Source organism: Mchenga conophoros, linkage group LG23 (genome assembly GCF_057382185.1).
Source record: "Mchenga conophoros isolate Kocher_MC1m ecotype Shallow Benthic linkage group LG23, M_conophoros_male_GT1.1, whole genome shotgun sequence".
Lineage (NCBI taxonomy): Eukaryota > Metazoa > Chordata > Actinopteri > Cichliformes > Cichlidae > Mchenga > Mchenga conophoros.
The window spans coordinates 27,766,968-27,788,264 of NC_140547.1; the positions used below are offsets into that span (position 1 = coordinate 27,766,968).

The 21,297-nt window shown below is 40.9% G+C and overlaps 1 protein-coding gene across 1 annotated transcript in view; it reads left to right on the top strand.

The window, feature by feature from the left end:
* The first annotated feature begins 2,131 nt into the window (after positions 1–2,131).
* Positions 2,132–21,297, top strand: part of LOC146547395 (activin receptor type-2A) — a 76,969-nt gene continuing 57,803 nt past the window's right edge. The window contains exon 1 of the mRNA XM_085264449.1: positions 2,132–3,086. Coding sequence (XP_085120575.1) covers positions 3,032–3,086 — 55 coding nt within the window. The 5' untranslated portion in view covers positions 2,132–3,031. The remainder of the gene's footprint in view (positions 3,087–21,297) is intronic.

The following is a 21,297-nucleotide window of genomic DNA, read 5'->3' on the forward strand; positions in this document are numbered from 1 at the left end:
TTATTCATCTCGGGGTGATTTATTTCACAATATTGGTGATTTAGAACAGGGCTCTCAGTTATCAGCTTACAGCACACGCTAAAGAATTTGCTTCAAAATGCCTCATCAATTAGCAACAACACAACCCATGGATGAATGAATCCTGTAGGTGTGGTATAGGCTGATCATGAAGCTATTGTTGCAGCGGCTCATCCTAAACTTCTGTAAGTGAATTAGTTAATTATACGTGACGCAAGAAAGGAGTGTGACAATGAAGGTGTAATCTGATTATGTGGTGACTTGGTGACCACAGCTATGCTCACAGCATGCTCACACATACTCAGAAACAAGCCTTTTGATTCATGTTTCTAATATCTCTGAAATGATGAGCATCCTGCTGGGGCTGCTTTCGCTCTTTCCAGAGAGATTTCATTTGTGATGAAAGTTTGAAAACGCTGCTAGGGGAATAACATTGACAAGAACTGAACTACTCACCCGGGCCTTTGTCAGTGCCTTGAGCCCCAGCCATTAAGCTATGTACAGGACCCCGTGTTTTGCTGAAGATGAAAGCCAACACTCCAATATAGAACAGGTGACTCAGCTTCCAGCTTGGCAGAGAAATCCCCCGAGACCTTTGACCTCCTAATCGTTTAGCAGCGCTTATGGTTGGAGATCTGCTCCAGGCTATTAGAGAGATTAGTGTCACACAGATCTGGGGATGGGCCAAGCCTATATCTGTACTTCATGGTATTCTCAGCATTTATTACTGAACACCCAACCCATGCTGAAACCTGATATATGTAGGTATAGTAGCACATACTGCAAAGTGAGGCTATATGTAGCCTATGTGTGGCATGTGTTGACCTATATGAGTGCTGAGCTGTATAATGAGCATACTGTTGATTAGAAAAAGGACATTTTTTGTGTAGTTTAAACCTCAACAACACCACTGTAGATGGCTGTAGTATAAATAGTTTTTCTTTTAACATAAGGTGTATAAAATAAGTACACGCTGACTAATGATATGTAATATAGCATGCACAAATTAAAATTAATGCAAGTTATTGTAAAGACGTATAAATGTGTAACAAATTGGACATTTCTTATTTTGAAAGGATGTTTAAAGAAATGTGACCGCCCATCTTTTCATTATACGGCACGCACTGGAAAGCAAAGCTAACAGCCTTCCCGGACAAAAACAATCCCTAGCTCATAAAGCAGATCGTCAAGCTGGATAAAGTTAGCCAGATTGGCACCGGAAGTTGACTAGCAGTTCTTTCAGAATTAGGGCAACCCTCCCACCAAAAATGTCAAAAACATTCAAAATACTAAACTACGTTTGTTTATGTGATTCTATGTGGTGGTGGTGGTGGCGATATTTTTTTCTTATTTATACAAAGGCCATTAATAATAATGAAGTCTGGACCTCAACATTATTGAAGCAATGTGGGATCATCCATAGTGTAGTGGTTTACAAATTCATCAAACATGCTAAATATCCCCGGTTCATTTGAGGGAAGAGACAGTAATCTCACAAATCCAGAGTCAAAATCTGCCAACTCAAAGACGTGGAGCTACCCACCGTGGCAACTCCTTGTGAATAAGGGAGCAGGCAAACGTAGCTCCTTGACAGAAAACAGAACAAAGGGCAGCCAACATCCAAAGAAGAGCTTTGAATGGTTTTCATAAAGCCTGGAAAACTATTCCCAAAAACTACTTCAAGAAATGACAAGAAAGCTGCCTAAGAGAGTTCAAACTGTATTGAAACACAAAAATACATCTTAAATCATGCCATTTTGAAACATTTTGAGAACTCTGTTAATTTAGGGGGCAGATTTTATAAATAATAATGGAAACAGTCACTTAGTACTCAGGATTTAAATAAATGTTCGTACCAAAGCCTCTTTTTACAGAATTTATAAAATTCATTTAAAAAGGACGTCTAAACATCTACCTAAAAAAAGGATAGGTTTTCTCCTTCGGTTGCGTAGTTTTATTTTTTATTTCAGTAAACTAAAATTTCTCTTTACAACCGTTTTAGTTCGTTTACAAGCGTAAACGCTGTGGTTTTTATTTTGAAAACCCTCGCTGGAAGCTCGTTGTATGAGCTGGGTAAGCCTAACAGGGTGCCAGTGACGCCATCTTGAAATCGTCCCGAGCAGAGGGGGCGAGGAGGAGACGGACTTGGGAAAATCAGCTCGTCCTAAACTCGACAGCTACGTGGATTAACGGCAGCTTCAGCGGCTAGTGTTATCATATGATAGTCTTTCCGCTTGTTCGTTCGAATCTTTTGGACCGGGAACGGTTGTTTGGCCCACTTTGGAGAGGGCTGTCGCAGCGGGAGGGGGGGAAAGGCAGTCTGGTAATCGGTTGTTTCCCTGCTGGAGCGGACGGAGCCGTGGTTGTGGCCGGGCAGCCCAGCCGGACGAAGCCTAAAACCTCTGCACGGAATATAACACCTAAGATAAAGCTTTTAAATTCTTTTTTGCAAATAGCGGGAGAGTGGAAATGCTCCCTTTCGACGCAGTTTGGACATTTTGAGAGCTATGCGACGGAGCTCACCGAGGAGAAGTTTGATTGGAGAGCGGAGTGCGTTTGATTTGCAGTCCGATGGATGTTAGCCCTGCCCGGCTGTGGCTCGGGTCTGTGCACCGTTTATCTGAAAAATAGCACCACCGGGCACAGGTGAACAATGCTGCTGTTGCAGACCTGGCAAGTACACGATAACCCCGGCTCCAGTGCCATCAGTTCACCCTGCATTGCTTGTGTATAAACCTGGAAATACCAGCGACCATCCCCTCCTCCTCCTCCTCCTCTTCTTCATCATCCTCCCGTCTTCTTTTTTTGGACTAGTGAGGCTCGCATTACCTGGGATGTTTTGGATGTAGACTCGATCTTGACTTTTTTTTTTTTTAAAGATGCAATATTTCCAGAGACAACAAGACATTTAATTTGACTCAATCGTTTTGAGATTTTTTGAAAATTTTTCTGGAGCTTTTTGTGCTTTTGTAAAATTCTCTTTCTAGTCAAGAGGATCCGATTCGGATGGAAAATGGGAGACGCCACCAAATTGGCCTTCGCCGTTTTCCTCATCTCCTGCTCTTCAGGTGGGTGTGGAGGTGGGGGGCTATGTATGTTGCGTACGGTCAGCCGTGCAGTGCATAGCTTGCTTTTATGTGTAAGGAGTGTAACCTCTTTTGGGGCATCATTGGCGTGCATGCAAACTGCAGGTGAGCCCCAAGATTGAAGGGGGGGGGGGTCAGAGGGCCCTTGAGTGGCTTCTTGTGGGACACAAGGGTACAGATTGGAGTTTTTATGAAGTTAATGAGGGAGCAGCCAGGGATTTGGGTTGATGGAGTGCAAATATAAAAGGTAATCAGTCATGTGGCTTGCATGTGGCTTCTTTCTACATCTACATGCTAAAAGCCATTTTCAGCACTCTGTGTTGGTGGACGGCCATTATATGTAGTTATTTCCCCGCGGTGGATGTTTAATGAATGTCAGTGTAGTGATGATAAAGGAAAGAGAGGTCATCTCGGGAGTGCAGGGCATGCTGTTTATGTGGGCTACTGGGAGAAATGCTTCAGACTTTACTTTTTTACTTGCCGGAGTATTCTGAGAGCAATTGTTCTTTAGGAAGAGAAGTTGATCACCTTGAAGTGTGTCATTTTAAATCTGCTCTTTGGGTTTGGTTTCATAGTACAAAATCCATTGAATTTGTTTTTTTGTTGTTGTTTTTTTTAATGGAATGAGAATAATATAGTTTGCAACAAATATAAAAGAGGCGACAGACAAGCAATTATATAACGTAATAGATGATTAAAGGGTAAAAAGACGGAAAAATCACATGACTAAAAGCAAGGTTACAAAAACGTGTTTTTACAGGAAGTCACAGATTTTACGAGCCTTAGCTGCTCAGGCAGGTTTTAGAAAGCCAAGGGCTCCTGATGGGAGAAGCACCTCCACTTCCTCAGGTGGGGCTCTTTCTAACAATGTGAAGTAGGTTATATAAGGGGTCAGAATTTCTGCTACTTGGCTTTAAGCATGAGTAGGAAAATCTAAAATGTACTTGGAGTCAGAGGATTGGGATGATGTGATGCCGTCTGTACCAGTAAGAAGCTTCGCTGCTGCGTTTTGAACTGTTTGGAGGTGAGAGAGTGGTGTTTCATTTGCAGTAATTTAGCCTGGACAAAGCACAAGAATGAACCTTTTTCCAGCTAATATTTTGTTTAATTTTAATAGTAGATGTTATTTGGAAGAAGCAGGAAAGGGTAACTTTTCTAGTTCAAAGGTTAGAGCTGAGTACCTTTCTGACTGCTGGCTTTAGGGTCCTAGGACACCTTCAGAGTGGTTTGTGTGATTTGTAGATCAGGGAAGAGCATGATGTATGATTTATTTATTTATTTATTTGATGCATTTAATTAAAGAGAAGTGTGTGTTTTAGGGATTTAAGGTATCTATTTAAAATCTATTTATCCTAGGGACAGCATATAAATAGGAACTATAACAGGACCCAAAATCGAACCTTGTGGTATGCCACAGATAATGCTCCATTAAAATGCTAAGTGGGGTCACAAAACTCCAGCTCTACGCTTGTTTTGATCCATCTCCAGCTAGAGCTGGGCGATATGAGATTTTTTCATATCACGATATGTTTTTTTCATTTCAGGCGATAACGATATCTATCACGATATAAGCCAAATGACTATATTTGTAAGATTTAAATGTGCCGTTGCTCACAAGTAAAATGTGAAATAATCAGCAGCTTGTTTTTATTTAAATATTTATTTCCCATAATAAGTTCAACAGGGTAGATGTACTTAAGGAACATGAGACTTTTTCAGATAAATAAAGGCAAATATTGCAAACTACACAAAAGGCAGCCACTAAAGCGTTTAAGTTTCAAAATAGAACAAACGAAACAGACTACTAAATTGTCAATTCCACTTAGAAACAAAGTATTAATTCTAAAAATAAATCTTAGTTTGTTTTACAGAAGAACAGACAAAACTGACTAACTTTTGTCAATATCAAATAAACTGAGAACTAAAAGGAAATTCTCAATCTCTCCTTGTTGTATAGCTTAGCTTTTCAAACAGTTTTAACAGTTACTTTAGTCTGACAAAAACCGAATGACGAATTAGCGCTTCCAGTCAGAGACTGAGGCTACATCCACACGTACACGGGTATTTTTGAAAACGGAGATTTTCCGTTTTCGTTTAAAAAAATAATCCCGTCCACACATAAAGGCAGAAATGAAGGAAAACGCTGCTATGAACATGCCAAAGCAGCAGGTGGCGCTAGATTCCTAACCGTGCAGAAATGTTGGCCAATCAGAAGTCTAGAAGCCTCGGTGGGAAAAAGTAAACAAAGCTGGGGCATAGAAGCAGAACCGAGTCGTATGTGTGGACGGACAGTAACTGTGTGTATATGTAAGCATTTAAACACTGCAGAGAGTAGAATTAACAGTAACAGTATTGTAGAAATTCATTTCACCGAAACAATAACGTGGCGCAGTGTGACGCATGCACCAGTTTATTGTATTTCCAGACTTGCTTTCGGCACAATTTACAGTGCACGCTACTCTGTTTTTTGTCAGACTTGAAATAGCCGAAATACCTTCACACTACGGAACTTCTTTGGCTCTTCCGTTCGACAATCTCTCCGGCGTTGGAACCATCATCTGTTTTCTCTTCGGTCACGCTCGGTTGATTTTTCTAGTCGGCACACTCATTTCCTCCATTACGCGCTGGCTCCATTACCCGCTGGCTGCTTCCCAAACAAACACACGTGCGACTTGGCACTTGTGCTGTACGTAACAAGTCACGCGACGTGACGCTGCGGCTGTGATTGGTTCGGCTCTGCGCTACTTAATTTGGATTGGCTGACCTTTTTTTTTTGTTTGTTTTTTTAAGAGGACAAGAGCGGCGAGGTCTATCGCGATAGCTTAATTTCTCTATCGAGTAAAAGTTATATCTCGATACATATCGTTATCGTTCTATCGCCCAGCTCTATCTCCAGCATTTATCTTTTGCCTGGAGACCTTCTCCTCTTAATTTTGCAAGCAATTAAACCTCAATACTGGTGGAAATATACACATAAATATCTAGTCCTAAACCCCTCTAGCTGGGAATTCAAATATTTAAAAAGCGTGAACAGGTCTGTTTGCTTTCACTCCCAATGCTGTTGGCTTCTGGCTTCATATCATTACTCTGACATGGACTTTATTTAAAAAAAAAAAAAAAAACAACTTTAAAAATGTTAAAAAGAATTTAGCGCTGCTGCCTGTCTTAGTTATTATAGAAGGACACTGTTTTTAATTTGAGTAATTTGTGTAAACATAAGTAGGTAATATGTATGCAACATAAATATTGCATACATATTAGGCTTATACATGCTATTATCATTGTGCTGATAATTTAAAAAGTAAATTATTGTTATTTTAGTTTTATAATTTGCAACAAAACATGACATAAGTACCAGTTATTAATAAATAAGTCACAGTAAAGGCATTGGATGTGGTCAAACGTAGTAAAGTATCTAATTTATGCTTGATAGACTGTCACTATCATTATAAACCTTCAAAAATGATTATTTTGATAGTAGAGGTTTGCAACCCCTGAAGAAACCAAGTGATCAAGTAAATCTAGAGTGAACAAGATTTTATAACTTTGTATAACTTGGCCTGGAGGAAGCATATAAATAGAAAATGAGATGATACCTAAAATTGAACCTTGCAGTTTACCACAGGTAATGTGAGCTGTAGACGATGAGTTAGTTTGACCAGAATCGGTTTATTCCAAAAGATTAGAGGAAACTCATACAAGCAAACACTTGTTTAGCACAATCCAGTCTCAAATGCTCCTGTTGGATCTAAAAAGAACTAAAATCATGATCTCCCCTGTGGTGTGCAATGATTTTTGACTTGTAAAAGCAAAATATTGAGTAGAAACCACTTTTTCTAAAGCTATAAACTGTACTGTAAGTCTTCATTGAACCACTTCCACCTCCCAAAACGAGCTAATATAGCCTCATATAAACCCTGTGACACTTCTGTGACCATGTGAAGTGTAAATACTTGTGGGGAAATTGACACAAGTGTCATAGTAGTTGAGGTTTTGGTGTTGCTAACAAAATAGCACTGCAGTGAGTTTAACTTCCATTTGCAGTTGTGTCACTCGATGTGGTTTGATTGTGGTGTGAGCCTGATGTAACTGGAGCTGACAAAAGAAAACAAAAATTAGGCCCAGAGGCAGAATTTCTATTCCTGTTGGCTTACAGGATAAACAGAAAATGTTCTAACTTTACTGTTTGTGCGTGTTTGTGCAGCTCCACCGAACCGGTTTTCTCTACAGTTGCTGCCGGTTTACCAAATACTCAGTGTACCTGTGTGAAAGCTGCCCCAATTAACACCTAAGAGAAGTGTAAAATAAACCCTCGAGTTGCAGCAGAATTGTACTTTCACAGAAATCACCCCCCACCCCCACCCCCCTGGGGCGTCTTAAATTAAAAGGTTTCTCAAATATGGTAATAGTCGGGGTTGGTTGGAGTTATAAGCCAGGTGCTGCAGGTGATTATTCCACTCACTTATTACTGTCTGAAGTGGGGAAATGAACTAGGTGGAATAATAATCCTCAGTGAAATCGGAGTTGAATTGGCACAGCTCAAGAAAAACCTCTGATAAAGGCAGGGCACTTGGCCCAGAGTGGCTTTTATTTGATGAACATGCCAAAAGAAATGAACAGAGAGAGGTCTCTGTAGCTTTTCAGTGATGTTCAATATGCACCTTTAACCAGCTTCAATTCACTGTGAGATGAAACTGAGAGAAGCAGCTTAAATATTTATCAGAAACTTATTTGGCAGTAGGGGAAACAATCAACTAGTCTGCTCACATAGCCTCTGAAGACAGCCACCATTATTTCAGGACTTCAAGTGTGGACATCCCGTTCTGCCCGCGGGCCATTTAAAAACCCAAATCAACGTCTGACGATAAGGGATGGTTTTGATGTTGCAGTTTTGGGAAATATAATTTGTGGACTCAGCCGAGGCATGTTTGATGAGTAGAGGTCCAAACTGTAGCTGCCTGGTTATGGCAAACAGTCAAAATCCCCATTGTTTAGCTCCATGATGCAGTGGTTAATACACTGGCCCCACACGCAGAAGATTCTTTGTTCAAAACCAGGTGGAGTCACAAATCCTAGTGAGTCTGTAAAAATCGGTGCCGAATCACGTATGCTGTGTGAATTGGAGAGCAGCCGGAAGAAAGTTCCACTTGGGTGTTGGGGAAAAAAAATAGATTTATTAAACCTCAATCCAACCACAGTCTGAATGGGAGTAAATCTGGACTTTTAGTGAAAGCAAAAGTTTGATATCAAGCATCTGTAATATAAAATTACATCTTGTTTAATTACATTTTAAAGAAAAGCTTCTTGATTGTGGTAAAAAATCCCAATCAGTGGTAAGATTGTCATTATTTAACAGTGCGGTTTTTTTTTCCAAAGACATTGGAAAAATAGGTCAATCATTAAACTTAAAAAAAAAAAAAGAAAGTTGCCTTTTTTATTTAAACACAAACTTTAATTAGAATTTAAAAGAAAATAAATTAATGTGAACTTGACAAAAAGCAAAATTGGCAAAAGCGATGTGCTGAAAGGCAGAACGAGCTTTAATGCAAAACAGAATGTGGCCAAATAATTGTTTTTATCTCGATCAGCCAGTTTTTTTTAATAATCATTGAAAGCCAGAATTGTGTTGAAATTGATGAATTGCACAGCCCCAGTAGAAATGTAAGAGAACAGCAAATGGGAAAATGGGAAAGCTGCAAAGAAATGGAGAAGGGCATACATTTTGCCCTCTAAATTTATTTCAGTATAACAGCCTTCTAAAAACAAAGATGTGGCATCCTACCCCAGATTAAACTGTTAAATGACAGGGATTGAATTTTTTTTTTATCTCTTTGTTAAATACTATAGAAATTTGTGGTTTTACTGCAATGCCACAGTAAGAACGAGACTTTATCTGTGGATATCTTATTCTTGAAGGACTGAGTCCAGGTAATGAGCTGCAGATGCTTTTTCTTTTCTTTTCTTTTCTTTTCTTTCTTTCTTTCTTTCTTTCTTTCTTTCTTTCTTTCTTTCTTTCTTTCTTTTACACATTTATTTATTAAAGTTTAAGCTGCTGTCAGGTTTCTTTTATTCACTACATCAGCTTTTCTGCCCTGTGTAGAAAAACCTGAGATGTAATGGTGAAATTTCACTTATTTGCCAAAGGACTTCTCAGGGATTAAATGTGTGTTTAAACTTCTTTACACTTGAAAGGAAGGAGAACAACGTGCAACTATGCTATATGTTGTTATGCAATAGTTTTACTGGTCCAACCCGCTGACAATAAACACTGAGCTGTATGTAAAAATGCTGCTGTAAAGAAAAACTGAGGCATGACTAAAACAGGGTTTTTGGGGGGATTTTTATACTTAATGCTTTGATGCTTTTATTTTGTAAGGGACCTCAGCAGCTGCTAAGTGTTTCACTGCCTAAGTTGCCTGAAAAGAGTTGATGGGACTCCTTTTTGTTGAACTTAAAGGGCGCATTCTGGTAACGCCGCACCACCAACAGCAGCATTATCAGATGAACCTTGAACCTTTGGTCATCTGATGGTCTTCAGGTGACCTCTGCCTCAGATCGCATGTGAGCTTGAACTGCAGGCTTGTAAATATTTACAGTGCTGCAACAGCACATCCAGATCCGGTGAGGCTTACTCTGAACTCTTTAAGTTCAAAGGTGGGGATTTGATTTTTTTTTTTTTTTTAATTTTTAATTGTTTGGGTTTTTTTGGGGTGGTGGTGGGGGGGTGGGGGTGGTGATGTTCCGGGAAAGTGCAAACACATGAATCAAATGATCAAGCGATTGTGGTGTGGCCTTCCTAATGCAATCAATTATGCATACTGACAGTAAAACCTACCCTACCCTGTGACTGTCTCTTTATTTCTGGCGAAGCTGAAGCAACAAGAAGCTTCCCTTTTCCTCTCTATTCGTCAGACCTGATGTGACTGTAACTCAGCGAATCAGTCTAGAGCTGCAGAGGTCAAACCCTGTTATTACAGCCATGTTTCTTCAGTAATTTGGAGCAAATGGGTGTTTAGATTTCTCCACCACAGAGGCCAAGAGACGGACAAGTCGTGTCCCGTGTGCTGCTTGTACATTTGGCCTCCTGTACACTGCAGCAGTTTCACACAGACATTGATCCTCTTGCACACCAGTGTAAGGTTACATCAGTATGGCGAGGATGAAGCAGCTCTGGCTTGTTGTTGTTGTTTTTCTTTATTTCCTGTTTCTTTTCTTTTTTTTTTCTTTCTTTTTTTTTAAATCCTCAGCAGCAGCACAACAGAGCCGATGATTCAGTTTCAGCTCTGCTGCACATCAACTTAAATCTCAGTTGATGACCAGTCTGGGGTCTCTGTGTCCTGCTACCATTAAGCTGGGGCTGACTAATGTTCACCAGTTGCAATTGAACAGGTCAGGTGGTTCTGCCACCAGATTTGCAATTACACTCTAAATAGCATTTGTTTGTTTTATTTCTTTTTAGTTGACCCAAACCTATGTCCTTGCTGTGAAGGATTCGAAAAGATAGACACTCTTTTCTCAGCTCTGCAAGTAATAATAATTATATAATAATGAATGAATAATCATAAGTATTCGAGATTTACCTGGCAGATTTATTTTTTTGTTGCTCTCTCAGACTTTATGAAGGTAACAGTATCTAATCTCACTACTCCGACATCTTGATGTCTGTTAGTTGGTAGCCCCTGCATCTTCTCTTACTAGGTATCAGTATCTGTATTTATTCATTGTTTTAATAAGCTCCAATAAATATATTATTTTTTTAAAAATGCACAAACTGGGACTTTTCCATTGTACTGTACAATTTCAGACCTATAAATCATTAGGATTGAATTTTAGCAAAGTTTTATTTTATTTTGTAACTTCATACCAAGTTTATATGATTTGATCTAAACATATAGAGACTTATTGGTCTACTTGATTACTAATAGTAGGAACTGGCCTTGAAAAAGCCACGTCAGTTGATCCCTCTTTTGCTGTTTAATCCTTGCTGCCAACCAGGTGGCTGCCAGGCTGAGATAAAAACAGTGGAAAATAGCTGCCTGATCTGTTGGATGTTTCTTTTTAACAACTTAATGACTATTTGAATATCCCAAAATCATGACCATGGCTTGTTTTATCATCACAGTGATGCTGTCTGTGAGGCCTTTAAACCTTTAGACCTTTATAATTCACTCAGTTAAACACAATTCAACTCATTTGGCGTTCCTTTTAGGGCTGCCACAAACGATTATTTTGATAGTCGATTAGTCACCCATTATTTTTGCGATTAGTCGACTAATCAGATCATCATCCATTGGACGTACAGCTTATTGCACCAGCAGCATCTGCTCTTATATAACTATCATTAGCTTACAGCTTTAAGTGTTTAAGGTATGTGCTAACTAAAAATAAAGACAAGATGATAGTTTATTAATTTTTAATGAAATTTGCAGATTGTTTCGGTGAAGTTTAATAAACTCCTTGCTTTCAAAAATATAACAGGACACCGGAGTAAATTCTGGAGCATCTCACACTTCTGATAATCAGCTGTCTGCTTGAAGTTTATTTAGCTGTGCAAAAACTATAACTTTAATCTCAGCCAAACCGATTTACTCAGGAACAAATAAAATACTAAAGAAAGCCAAACAATAACATTTTTAAGTTATCTAAGTGACTCATATATCATGTTTAACCTGACTAGCGAAAGACGGCGGTGGGTTTGAAAACGATTTGCCGGGAGTCCGGTGTTCTCACGGCTCTAGTTAGCCTAGCCCCCGGCTCGCTAACGAGCTAGTGGGTAACAGATGTCTCCGAAAACGTCGGAGCGCTTTTGAAAATATGCGGTGTCTTGATAAACTGAGCAGATATTTGAGGTTTACACAGCTACATTCCTGCCTGAAAATATGTTAAACGTTTATTTTGTGACCCAGAAAGAATAATAAGAGTAACATTAAAACTAACTAGCTGCCGCCATTGTTGACAACTGCGCTGGGCTGCGCTATGAATTCTGGGACACAGCTTCTTCTTCTTCGGGGTTTAACGGCAGCTGGCATCCTTGTACATGCAGTGCTGCCATCTTCTGTTTCAGTCCGTTATTACACTCTTAAATCCTACTACGCATTCCTGTGTCCTTTGTGATCTTACAAAGCTTCAAACGATGCGTCGACTATTAAATTAGTCGTCGACGATTTTAATAGTCGACATAATCGTGACTAGTCGACTAATCGTGGCAGCCCTAGTTCCTTTCCAGGCACAGTTAATCATTAGATGTCGTGTGAAGTGTTAAATGTTAAACGGAAGACTCCAAAAAAACACTTTAGGTAGGAGGGGGTAAAAATCCAATCATGGAAAGTAAAGACTAACGGTCCCAGTAGCAGACTGAAACCATGAAATGTTTACTCGTGCTCACTGAGCTGATTATTTACTCTGTAACTGGTTAAAAATCAGTGAAGTGCACTGAATCAATAGTTAAGCCAAAGAGTGGAAAGTGAGAATGATAGTGTAGCTTTATTGTGGTTTGGCTGAAGACGCTCCTCTGTTGTGCTGAAAGCTTAACAAAGCTACAAACTAAATTAATGAAAAACTTAATTTTCCATTCGATTTAAACCTCTTGCATGTGACTAAACCCCCCTCTATCTTTGCACTGCAGTGCTTTGGCTGCTTCCCCGAGTGGTCTGAGGCCAGCCATCAGCTCTGTCCCATTTTTTCCCCTCTTCCTATCTATTTCTAATATGTTCTCTTGCATTATGCATTAGGTTTCGAAAGCACAGGTGTATTTGTTAAGGCCAGATGTAGCCTCTATTTCCCATTGGGCCCAACTAATCGGACAACCTCCTTCCAAGGCCGTGTATCATTCTGTGCTTTAACAAAAAGAAAGCGCTGCACTAGCTCGTGTTCACCGAGGTAAAATGTTGACCCAAGACAGCATGTTGCCAAACACGGCCCTCGACCGGTTGGTTAAATTTAGCCTGTATCCAGGTGTTTCATGTTTCTGTACACAATGGATTGTGGGTGGCGTATGCAGTCTGGTAATTGCATTTCTGAAGTGGACGATAAACTTACGTAAGCATGCATTGTCAGTGAGGAAATTGCAATGAGTCAGTCGTGTTCATCACCACATATGGTTAAAATAATATGTTAAAAATGTTAAACTGTCCAGTCAGTCTAGCAAATGGCAGCTGCTCACACACTGAACCAACAGTGTTGTCATCGTTGTATTTTTACTCAGTATTTTTACTCAGTTGTATATAGTATTTGTATTTGTATTCTATTTTTATCTTATTGTATATTTATTTTATTTTATTCTACTGTATATAGTATTTTATTTTATTCTATTCTGTACAGTTGTGTACTGTATTTATTCTTATTGTATTCTAATTTTTGCCTCATAACTTTTGCACTGTCCACTCCTGCTGTGACAAAACAAATTTCCCACGTGTGGGACTAATAAAGGTTATCTTATCTTATCTTATCTTATCTTATCAACATGTATAACCTGAGTATTACTTTGGTTTTAGTGTACATGAGAGGCCCACATTGATAGGATGACATTTTTGTGAGGAGTTGATGGACTTTATTTCAAAAGTGAGAGTGAGTCAGTCAGTAAGTGGTCATTTCTCAGTGAGCAGGGTCACTGTTGTGAAAGGGCATGTTTTATCGTAACTAGTCGATGGAAGCGAGGGGGGGGCAAGAAGCAGAGCTCCCGGTGAGACATCAACCAGGATTTCCTGCCTGTTAACCCTGGAAATTATTTACTATTGTTCACTGAGCCTCCCTGGGAAAGTCTATGCCAGGGTGCTGGAAAGGAGAGTTCGCCCGTTAGTCGAACCTCGGATACAGGAGGAACAATGCGGTTTTCGTCCTGGTCGCGGAACACTGGACCAGCTCTTTATCCTCTCCAGGATACTTGAGGGTGCATGGGAGTTTGCCCAACCAGTCTACATGTGTTTTGTGGACTTGGAGAAGGCATTCGACCGTGTCCCTCGGGGTGTCCTGTGGGAGGTGTTGCGGGAATATGGGGTGTCTGGCCCATTGCTACGGGCCATTCGATCCCTATACAACCGTTGCAAGAGCTTGGTACGCATTGCCGGCAATAAGTCGGACTCGTTCCCGGTGGGTGATGGGCTCTGCCAGGGCTGCCCTTTGTCTCCGGTTCTGTTCATAATTTTTATGGGCAGGATTTCTAGGCGCACCCAAGTGGCGGAGGGCTTTCGCTTTGGTGGCCTCAGAATCTCATCTCTGATTTTTGCAGATGATGTGGTTCTGTTGGCTTCATCGGGTGAGGGCCTCCAGCTCGCACTGGAGCGGTTCGCAGCCGAGTGTGAAGCAGCGGGAATGAGGATCAGCACCTCCAAATCTGAGGCCATGGTTCTCAGCCGGAAAAGGGTGGAGTGCCCACTCCGGGTCGGGGATGAGTTCCTGCCCCAAGTGGAGGAGTTCAAGTATCTCGGGGTCTTGTTCGCGAGTGATGGGAGAAGGGAGCCAGAGATCGACAGACGGATTGGGGCTGCAGCTGCAGTAATGCAGACGCTGCACCGGTCCGTCGTGGTGAAGAGGGAGCTGAGTGTAAAAGCGAAGCTCTCAATTATGGCCACGAGCTGTGGGTAGTGACCGAAAGAACGAGATCGCGGATACAAGCGGCAGAAATGAGCTTCCTCCGAAGGGTGGCTGGCCTCTCCCTTAGAGATAGGGTGAGAAGTTCGGCCATCCGGGAGGGGCTCAGAGTAGAGCAGCTGCTGCTCCACATCGAAAGGAGCCAGCTGAGGTGGTTCGGGCATCTGACAAGGATGCCCCCTGGGCGCCTCCTGGGTGAGGTGTTCCAGGCATGTCCCACCGGGAGGAGGCCCTGGGGCGGACCCAGGACACGCTGGAGAGATTATATCTCTCAGCTGGCCTGGGAACGCCTTGGTATTCCCCCGGATAAGCTGGAGGAGGTGGCTGGGGAGAGGGAGGTCTGGGCCTCTTTGCTTAGGCTGCTGCCCCCGCGACCCGGCCCCGGACAAAGCGGATGAAAATGGATGGATGAATGGATGGATGGATGTTCACTGAGCTAAGATAAATTCTTTATTTATGGTCAAAGTTGGGAAATTCTTTTATGTTGGCAAAAACGAAATTAAAACTCAACTTTTAACAAGTTAAATTATGTTGATTATCTTTAAGAATAAATATGATAAAACAGACTTGTTCAATAAGGTTAAAAAAATTCCTAAAATCAAGCTGTGGTTGTGGAATATGGAAAAACATAATGCCTCCACTTTATGATTTCTCTTAAACTCCAATCAGTGAAAGTTATCGCTGTTATTTTTTATGAGGCCGACGTTAAATGAAGTAAATAACAAGTGAAAGAAAAAAAAAAACAGTGCAGATTATCTTTGCAAAGTTCACTTGTTCTCTGCTTATTTATATGTTGGCAAAGTCTGCACGGTCATTAAACTCCAATGAACTTAAATCAACATCAAACTTGATTATATTTGTGAGCAGCGAACGCCACAAGAAAAATAACTAGTTTGAAATCTTACAAGGACGTTTTAAGAGATTTCAAAAGCCTCCCTAAAACCGACTCACCACATGAATGACTGTCTAAACTTTGACTCCAATTAAATATCATCAAAACAGCATGATTACTATCGAGGGGATTTTCTTTCTCTTGCTGCAGGAATTTGTTCCAACCTGCTCCCACTGTTGTCGGACTGAGTATTGCCACACAGAGCCGTGCAGTCAAAGTGTTTAAAGTAGTATGCAAATGATTTCCTCTAATGTACTGTTCTCACCCTGGAGTAGTAAATACTCAATACTGAAAACAATTCTTCTAGTGTTTGTAGAAAGAGACTGAGACAACCTCCATATCATTTCTTGCAAATATCTACCATTTTATACTCTACCTGATGTATCGTAGGAGACAGGTGGGGAGAAGAGGCCGCCGGGTAACTGAAAGGTCGCATGTTCAACAACTGCTGCAGGCTTTCATCCTGTCAACGACAAAAATGCAGCCCAGTTTGAGGTCAAATGGGCCAATCCATTGAAACCATAATACCCTAAACCCCACAATCTTTTAAGAGGAAAGAAGTACTTTGTGAAAAGTGATCCAGCACCACTACTTATTTATTTATTTTAAATATGCTGAAACTGTGAGTGTTGATTTCCCTCAGTCACCACAAAATTTGCCAGACAACAGTTATAATTTGTAGAGGAAACTTTTCAGAAAACCGTTGAAGAACAGTCTGAGGTTTCTTTAAAAAAACAGCTGCATTTTCAGTGATCTGTTGTAGTGTTTGCACATTTATTTAAGCTTGAAGTAAATGTAGTGGAGTGTTTTGTTTAAGCGACCACCCTTACTTGTACATTATAATTCATAGCTTGCAGTGAAAAAACAGAAATGCTACACATGAGAGTTTTTGTAACTAAACAATAAAGTCTTTATGATTCAAAAATCTTGTTTATACAATGCTCAGCATAACATATTTCCCCAGTAGGCCTTTGGGCCTGTAGGTTAGACCTTTATTTGGCCACAGAAAAGTCTGTTTGATTACTTCGTATGCTGCTAGCTTAATATACAAGAACCTTACTATAATGCATGAAATAAAACTTGTTCTACACAATCAGGAGTTGATCATGCCGAAAGTTCTTATCTATATCAGATATTTGGATGTCATCAGGTTGCCTAGCAACGGGATAAAATGCTTTTATCATTTAGGTAAATACAGCACTTTTCTTACACCTTAACTTCTTGACAAAAAATGTCTAATTTATGTCCAAAACAGTTGAATTATACAAGAGATTATGATGTTTTTATGTTGCATAGCAGCCACCTGGAAACAGGCTAATATTACCTTATTTTTAGCATATGAACAGGACCTAGCACCTCTATATTTTCCTAAATGTTATTAAATGTATCTCTCAATATTAGCTATTTCTGGATAAATTGGTATTGGCAATTGTTATGTTATGGTCAATGAATGAAAATTTTAAAAGTGAAGATGATGTAGGAGAAACACTGTTCAATCCTGAGTTGAGTGTTGACGTTGCAACCAGAGGGCAATCTGCAACTCTTCTGTTCATAATAACCTGCTGATCCAGGCTGAGTGGAGATGACTAATCCACAACTTGCTGTGACAATTAAAAAGATTATTTTTTAAACTGCGTAAAATCTGTTTGTGTTTTCATGTACCTGCAGAATAAAGGTATTTTTCAACATATCTGATTTTTATAACAACAATTTATTGGTCCTAAGGTCAAGTTACAGTAATTAATGACTTAAAACACTGGGGGCAGGTGCTGGTCCCATTCCTTATGTTTGCCACATCTTATTTACAGTCACGGAGGATGAGAGCTAAAAGCTTATAATGCAAATCTAAACTGAGTGACCCGTAGAATGGGAAACCAGCAAATTAAATTGACTCGAATTAAAACAAATGAAAGGCAGATGGAAGTTCAGGATTGCCGCATCACCTTTAGTGTGGATATTTCATGATATGGGAGTCTCTGAATCCAGCTATCCTTAAATAGCGTCTCAGTCTAGACCACTTGATGTGCCGGTACCCCAGAGATCGGTCCAGAACAGTCTTTTACTGTAATTAATGCATCCTGCAGATGTTGCTTTATGTGCTTGGGAGAGTTTCAGTCTAGACAGGCTGGCTGCTCAGACGGAGAGGCCCGGCTTTGATCCTTGATTTAAAAACTGCGAGCTGTACATTCATCATGCTCTTGTTTCAGGCTCTCTCAAGGGTCCTCGCCTGCTTTACACTTAACACAACCTCCTTCATCCTCTTCCTCCTCCACCACCTCTTCGGCCGCCTCTTGCCAAGATTCCTCACTGTCGTGAAGGTCGCTCTAACTTCTTATCACCACAAAACCACCAAAGGGTAACGGTGACCCGGGGACTCGGTTGGCCCTGGTTGAACGCTGCTCAGTTGTAATAATGCGAGCTTGTCATTCTGCCTTTATTGCTGCTGTCACTTTGCATCTTGTAAAACTCAAAAGCCATTTAGGCTGCGCGGAGCTGCAGAAGCAGGACCATGACGTCTAAGTCGACCTAGTAACAGTCGTTTTTGTTTTAATTGGATCTAATGGTCTTTCGTTATTTGTGTCTGGTTTTAGGTGGTTGTTTGTGAAAGCAGCACACGTCACCGCTTAAAGAATTAATTCTTACACATCTGGATTTTTATACCTCAGATGTGTTTGAGAGAGGTTTCTGGCACTAATGTGCATGATTGGATGATGATTTATATAAAAGGTGAATTAAAACCAATAATAACAGGTGGTTAGTTTGTGATAATACTTATTACTCTGACCTAAACCTATTGCTCTTGTTTTGAAGTTTGTGTCCAAGTGGCAGGCGGGTCATATGTTGGCCTTGACACTTGACACACTAGCATTAACAATTTCTAGCCTATAGTCTGTGTCACTTTCTCTTGTATTTTGATTAGAGTGAAGATTTAATATTGGGTGGGCCCCTGGGATTTTCTTCTAGGATGGTCTGTACAGCACAGACAGTCATAATTCAGTCATATACCTGTATAACCATGCATGTGACAAATAAAGAATCTTGAATCTTCTAATCAGGTATTTCCATGAAAATACTCCCAAAGCCCCCAGCAGCACAGACACAGTGAAGAGGTCCAGTTCAATTACTCAGATTAGCAGGGCTGATGCCGAGCAGCTCCAGCTGTCAATCACAGGAGCCACACCCCTAAACTACAGTAGAGGCATAAAGGTGGGGAAACTGCCCATAGCGGAGGCTACAAATGTGTCTATTTCTGCTGTACAGTTAGCCATTTCCACATAGGAGACTATGGATTGACTCAACTTTGGAGCCTCGAGTGGCCACTAGAGGAACTGCAGTATTTCACACTTGGCTGTGGTTTCATTTCCGAATCTCTGAGGGGTTTTTTTTTTGCGTACAGCTCCATGTAACTGTTGTTTCTGAAACACTATTACGCCACGCGTACAACAGACAGCAGCGCCTTGCCTTTCTCGCTCCCTCCCTCCTCATTCGTACAGTGACTTGATGTGGGCGAGCAAGCTTTAAAAACGAGACAGGCGACAGCGCCACTCTGTAGAAAACGGGCAGTGGCAACTGAAGTGTCGCGCAGCCACTCTGCTCCATGTCTGCAGAGTGTGGCAGTACAAAGTGTCACATGTTCGTTATCGTTGCGCGAGCGCACACACACACACACACACACACACACACACACACACACACACACACACACACACACACACACACCATTTAATCTTGTCCATTAGACTCTCCATCCATAGACCTCCTGATCAACTTGTGTTTTTCTGTATTATTATTATTATGTTCATCAGTTGTGTGAAATTGTGTTTTAAAGTATATTTTGGCAGTAGAAAACGACCTGTGTGCGCGAGAGAGACAAAGAAAGAGAGGACAGATGATCGCTCTCTAAATCTACACCTGTGACACAACAGACATGAAGGGTAAGGAGTGAGGAGAAGCAGGGGGACAGAGTTCAAGACTGGTTGCTAAATACTGCTGCTTTTTTCCCCACCTCAGCTACAAGGCCTTTCAGCTCTTGTAGCCGATTGAAGAGGGATTTGTTCAGTCTTGAAACTCACTTTTTCCCCTCCCCCTGACAGGAAAGCTTTTTTTTTTTCTTTTTCCTCAGCAGGGCTCTGCTTATCACTGACTCATCATGATTGGTATTGTAAACAAAACCATAAACCGCTGCAGATACATTATGGCTATTCTCTGCATCGCTTACTGCACCTGTAATATAATCTCAATCAGAAAATACACGAGTGTTGGGGGGGTTTTATTTTGGCCACGCTGCCTTGTGACCGCTGTGTCGTTAGTTTGCTTGAAATAGCGTCGAGTCAGGGAGGTCGTTGGTCAGTGGTGGGGGGTCGGTGGATGCGTGGGGAAGCGGGGGGGTCAGTGACTCCAAACGTTTATTGGTGTGTCTTGTACAAATGCGAAGCTGGCGAGTGCAAACAGTGAACATAGCTAAGTGGCAGACATGTCTTGGAGGGCCATGTGAGGTGACTCAGAGCAAGGCGGTGCGGTAGTTATACGCACTAGCACCAGCCATTGCCTGTGATCCAGCGTGGGCTAACCGTGCCTAGTTCCCCTGCTCGGCCTTTATCAGAGCCGTACCCAAGCCGCCACAGCCCAGTTTGAAATGTGAGAGCCTTTTAATCACAACTGCAATCATCACACGAGCACAGAAGCATCTTCCGTGTGTCTACATTGAGTCATTTTGACCTTCTGATGAGTTTACTTACTGAAAAGGATTCTCTCAAAGCTTCTGCTTTAAGCTCTTTTCTACTAATGATGAGATAGAAGACAAGTTGAGGATAAGAAATAATACTAAAGAAGTCCTTTTCAAATCCTGTGCCTTTGTTATGTTGAGTTTCTTTTTAAAATGCAAATGTTTTCAGGGCAAAAATCAAAAAAAAAAAAAACCTGGTTGGGAAAAAAAACAACTTTTTAACAGCATAATCTATTTGATTTTATTTCAGACTACAAAAATGTATCGTATTTTATTGGATTAAGATGTATAAAAGTTTAAAAGGGCACAGGGTCACAGTTGGGCTGGAGCTTATCCCAGTTATCACAGGGTTAGACAACCAGACAAACATTCACATCACATAGATCACTAATTAACCTAACATCCATGTTCTTGGACTGTGGGAGGAAGATGGGGTAGCTGGAGGAGATGTATAGAAAGACCTCAACTAGCTGACGGATTCAACCCCACGACCTTCTTGCTGTGAGCCAACAGCAGTAACAACCGTGTGCCCAAAAGGCGGCCATGATGGCTCTCATTGAGGAGTATATCAAGCGGGGCGGCCACTTAACAGTGAGCCCTATGGAGAAAATGGAAAGAGAGGACAGTTTATATTCTTATTTATTAAAATAAAAAAAATCTTTAAGAATTAAGAGTTTGAGTTATTGTAAGTGACCTCTGCAGTACATTTGCGGCCCATACTTCCTGCTCCCTGCTCTGTATGTTACACAGAGGCCAGTTTAGCCAGTACTTTGTTTTCGACTGACATTTATTTATCACAATTACATCTTCTTAGTGTTGGCAGCACAGTTTTAGGTATTTAACCGTTCAGAGCCGGACTGTATCAGTGATTTTAATGTCATTTATTACAGGGTGTGGCCAGCTCTTTTCCATATAGCAGTGTCCACACAAAAGGTCGGAAGCCAGTATGCTAATGCTACATCTTTGGGTTTTTTATGATGCATTCT